General features: G+C 42.3%; 1 protein-coding gene across 1 annotated transcript; it reads left to right on the top strand.

The window, feature by feature from the left end:
• Positions 1-1,707: 1,707 nt before the first annotated feature.
• On the top strand, positions 1,708-3,045 carry LOC139378614 (beta-1,3-galactosyl-O-glycosyl-glycoprotein beta-1,6-N-acetylglucosaminyltransferase 3-like). Its single transcript, XM_071120939.1, has one exon. It carries the CDS (start codon positions 1,708-1,710, stop codon positions 3,043-3,045), a length of 1,338 nt encoding a protein of 445 aa, XP_070977040.1.
• The last annotated feature ends 1,424 nt before the right edge of the window (positions 3,046-4,469 follow it).

The raw sequence follows: 4,469 nt of genomic DNA, 5'->3' as shown, positions 1-4,469 counted from the left end.
ATATATTAAAATTGACACTTACCACGCTGCACATTGGTCCTCCAATCCTTCCTACTACTCCTCTTCGTCACTCTGCATGAGGCAAATGGTGATCACACAAGATACTGCCTGGATTTCTGATCCATGCCCCTACCTTTTCTTTAAGGTATCTGTGACCAATGGATGCATAGCTGGACTCCCAGTCATGTGAAATCCATAGATTGGTCCTAATGAATTGATTTCAATTGACTGATTTCCTTATTTGACCTGTAACTCAGTAAAATCTCTGAACTTGTTGCATGTTGCGTTTATATTTTTTTACAGTGTATATATAACTTATCTTCACCCTCAGCTCTGCCTTTTGTTTATCATGATTCAATAAAGTTGGTTGCTGTCTGTCGGTGGTAATATGATGTCTAAGATGTTAGTCAAGGATATTTACTGATGAAAATGAAGGGAAATGCCCAGACAACATTGCTAACCAAAATAAACGGAGGTGATCCTTCACATGGATTAATACATCTAGTGTTTTGTAACTGCTGACACCTGTAACATAGGAGAGAATAGGTATTTAATCCATGTGAAGGATTTCTGTTTCTCTGCTGCTCAATGACATAATTCCCATTATAATTGTCATGGTTTCTAAACAGGTCAAGTTACAGAGAGGAGAGAGGAAGTTGACCTTTATCATTTATTTCAAACAGGGGTTGGAACAGATCCGAAAACCAGAAAATAACAAACATTTTCAAGGAACAGAACCGAGAAAGAAAGTGATCTGTTCCGGAACAGAACTGTTATTTTAAGAGCATGGGACCCGGTCAATAACGTTCTTTTACATTCCATTTTTTTTCTCCAGTCCCACAAAAAATGCAACGAAGTCATTATGCAAAGCCCTCAAAGCCACTATAAAAGTTATTGCCAGTGTTTGCCTGCCAGCTGAACATCTTTACCAGTGTGTGTGTAGGCTACCTGCCCCTCGCCAATTCAGTAATATTTATTTAGAGAACAGCGGATTAACTTTTTCAATGCTAGTTAAGGATATGATAGTTTTCATATTTGGATAGTTATCACATGATAGTTATCACATTGGATTTATTAACTACATAAAGGTAAGACATGTTTTTATTTGAATTCTGGTGCCAGTCTGCACAAACATGTTTGTTAGCTTATTGCTAGCTTGTTAGCTAACTCTGGTCTAGCTCTGTAAAACTCTAGGCAGTATTATGTGTAATGTAATGGAACTGAGTCATGATCAATTGTTAGCTCTGGTCCAACATTAGTTGAGCCAACTCTCTGAAGTTCAAAGACATTCAAATTTCTTCCCAAATTGCCGCTCCTCCGTAGGTAAAAGTCTGTTGTAATGCATGTCATAGCAACAAGATGTCCAGCGCTCTCCTCGCCCACAAAATGTCAGTCGCACATCGACCAGCAAATGATCCATGTACAGGGGAAACCATGCATAGCGTACTACAGGTTGAGCCACTCTTGAGCCACTCCCATGCCAGCTAGAGTGTTTACCCCATGCACACAGACAATGCCCACTAAAGTCAATGATACAAATGTCATTTTATACTGAGGTGTGAGACTTGTCATTTGTTTTAGCTCTGAGGTATGAGCATTACTCAGTTGAGCAGCAGTGGGCAGCTCCTTGGATGTAGATACTAATACCACCACATAGACCGTCACTGCTACAGAGAATAATACATCATAGATAATACAAGACTAGGCATGTCTCTACTTCGGTTGTCAAGCTCTCAGAGAGTCTTCAGGAACTTATCTCTGATCATACTGAGTGGCTCTGTCTGTTTGTTCCTGTGGGCAGCTCTCAGACCCTGCTCTGACAGGAAGCCTCTCCGCTCTCCAGACCTCCTCCCTCTGCACTACGCTGTAGACTTGCCTGCCTGCTCAGCCATCATCCGAGGAGACATAGAGGGTCTGGAGAAGGAACAGCTCAGGAGACTGCTGAAGACCAAAAAGAAGATCCAGCTGCTGTCGGAGGCATTCTACCACAACGTGACACAGGACTGCCAGAGATTCGTCACAGACAGAGAGTTCATTACCATGCCTCTCAGCCCAGAGGAGGAAGAGTTCCCCATTGCATTCTCCATGGTCATCCACGAGAAGATTGAGATGTTTGACCGGCTCCTGCGTGCTTTATACACTCCTCAGAACGTCTACTGCGTCCACATCGACCAGAAATCATCCGAGGACTTCAAGAGTGCAGTGAGGGCTATTGTGTCCTGCCTACCCAATGTGTTTGTGGCCAGTAAGATAGAGAGCGTCATCTATGCCTCCTGGTCCAGAGTGCAGGCTGACCTGAACTGCATGGAGGACCTGCTAAAATCACCTGTCCAGTGGCGGTACCTTCTCAACACCTGTGGATCCGACTTCCCCATTAAGACCAATGCTGAGATGGTTCAGGCCCTCAAGCTGCTGAACGGAAAGAACAGCATGGAGTCAGAGGTCACCAACGGCTACAAGAAGGGCAGATGGCAGTTCCACCACAACGTCACCAACACCGTGGTCAGGACAGAGGTTAAGAAGACCCCTCCACCTATCAACACCCCCATGTTCTCTGGCAACGCATACTTTGTGGCATCCAGGGCCTTCGTCCATCACGTGATGAAGAGTCAGGAGGTCCAGGTTCTACTGGAGTGGGAGAAGGACACCTATAGTCCTGATGAACACCTTTGGGCCACTCTGCAGCGCATGACCGCTGTCCCAGGCTCCAACCCCTCCAACAGTAAGTACCAGCAGTCTGATATGAACTCCATAGCCAGGGTAGTGAGGTGGAGCTACCTGGCTGGGGATGTGAGGAGCGGAGCCCCCTACCCCCACTGCTCCGGGACCTACAGGAGAGCTGTGTGTGTCTATGGAGCTGGAGACCTGCAGTGGCTCCTAAACCAACACCACCTTATCGCTAACAAGTTTGACCCCGAGGTGGATGATGTGGCTATTAGATGTCTGGAGTCATACCTGCGCTTCAAAGCAACACACCGTGTATCATTAAAGACAGTGGAATCTGGGAGTATCGTACCAAAACTATTAAATGTTAACAGGTTGTAAATACGGTAATACACATTTATTTATAATATATGATATATTTCTGATTTGTACAGAATATTCATGTTTATACTGTATATTTATGATTGCCATGCTTATTTAAAATATGTTTTGGATTGTATTGACATTTTAGTTATTATCCAGAGCAACTTAACATTAGTGATTGTTGTATATTTCTGATGGTACTGTATTGAAGGTTGGAAATACAGTCATGTATGTTTATTTATGTTTATTTAACTGTTGGGGTTGCACTGTAGATTTTTCTGAATGCCATGTACTGTATTTCCTAGATATATGTCCTCCTGTACTCGTTATTTATTACGCAGCACCGCCATCTAGTGGAATGACTTGTCTAACTGGACACAGCAGTACTGTAGCCTCATTATAACAGTTATATATGTGTACTCAACAATGCCGGGGTGAAGGTTGTATATCATGATAAGTTATTGATTACAGAATCAGCTAATCTTCTCTCAGTGTTTTAATCAATGTCACTTTAATTAATGTCAACAATATATTGAGTTACACCAAGGTACTAAGGCTGCTTGTTACTTTGCCTACTCATAAAAAAAAAAATTGTTGTTGGAACCATCATCAATCATTTTTGCACAGCGTACTGTGTGTTGACTGTATACCTAAGACATGATTGTATCTAAATTGAGTCCAACATGAAACCCAGTCTTGTCATGTAATTTAGTGTTACTGTAGTATATCATTGATTAAGAATAAATATGCCTGTCACGCCCTGGTCTTAGTATTTTGTATTTTCTTTATTATTTTGGTCAGGCCCTGGGGCCTGTTGCACAAAAGTAGAATTAAGACATCCGGGATAAATGACTCAGCTGAGCTCAATGAAGCCAAAACATGTGCGTCCAGGCTTAATTGGTTGCACAAAGACCAAGCCAGGATGAGCAGACACGGATTCATTAAGCCAGGTGAAACCAATCCTGGATAGGTGCGCGCTCACGGCTCACTCAAATAGACCCCGCCACAGATCACAGATTAACTGATTTACCATGGCAACTAGAGCCGCGTACTTTTCCCCGTCGGAAGCACAAATCCTCATGGAGGCATACGAGGAGGTAAAAGATATAATTAAGAAGAAAGGCAACACCGCCACAGTGATAAAGCAAAGAGAAAAAGCGTGGCAAAGTATTGCAGACCGCCTGAATGCGTAAGTAGTGCACAATTACACACTCACCGCTCCGCTGAAACATCACAATTACAATTCAAATATTTAATTCACATCTCCAAAAATGCAGTTGTACTGTAATTATGAAACGGTTAATTTTTTTTATTGAAATGCACTGCAGATATGAGTGAAATTGTGTAAAGTAACTCCATCACACTGTATAAAGCTATGATAAAATTTTTGATATTTTTACTGAAAACAAGACAAAAATACCAAGTAATTTTTTGCAGTGTGA

This window comes from Oncorhynchus clarkii, chromosome 2 (genome assembly GCF_045791955.1).
Source record: "Oncorhynchus clarkii lewisi isolate Uvic-CL-2024 chromosome 2, UVic_Ocla_1.0, whole genome shotgun sequence".
Classification (NCBI taxonomy): domain Eukaryota; kingdom Metazoa; phylum Chordata; class Actinopteri; order Salmoniformes; family Salmonidae; genus Oncorhynchus; species Oncorhynchus clarkii.
The sequence above is the reverse complement of the archived record's forward strand: the minus strand, read 5'-3'. Positions and strand labels throughout refer to the sequence as shown.

Bases quoted from the DNA above. Each gene is read 5' to 3' on its own strand.
- LOC139378614 (XM_071120939.1), top strand. From the start codon at position 1,708: ATGTCTCTACTTCGGTTGTCAAGCTCTCAGAGAGTCTTCAGGAACTTA.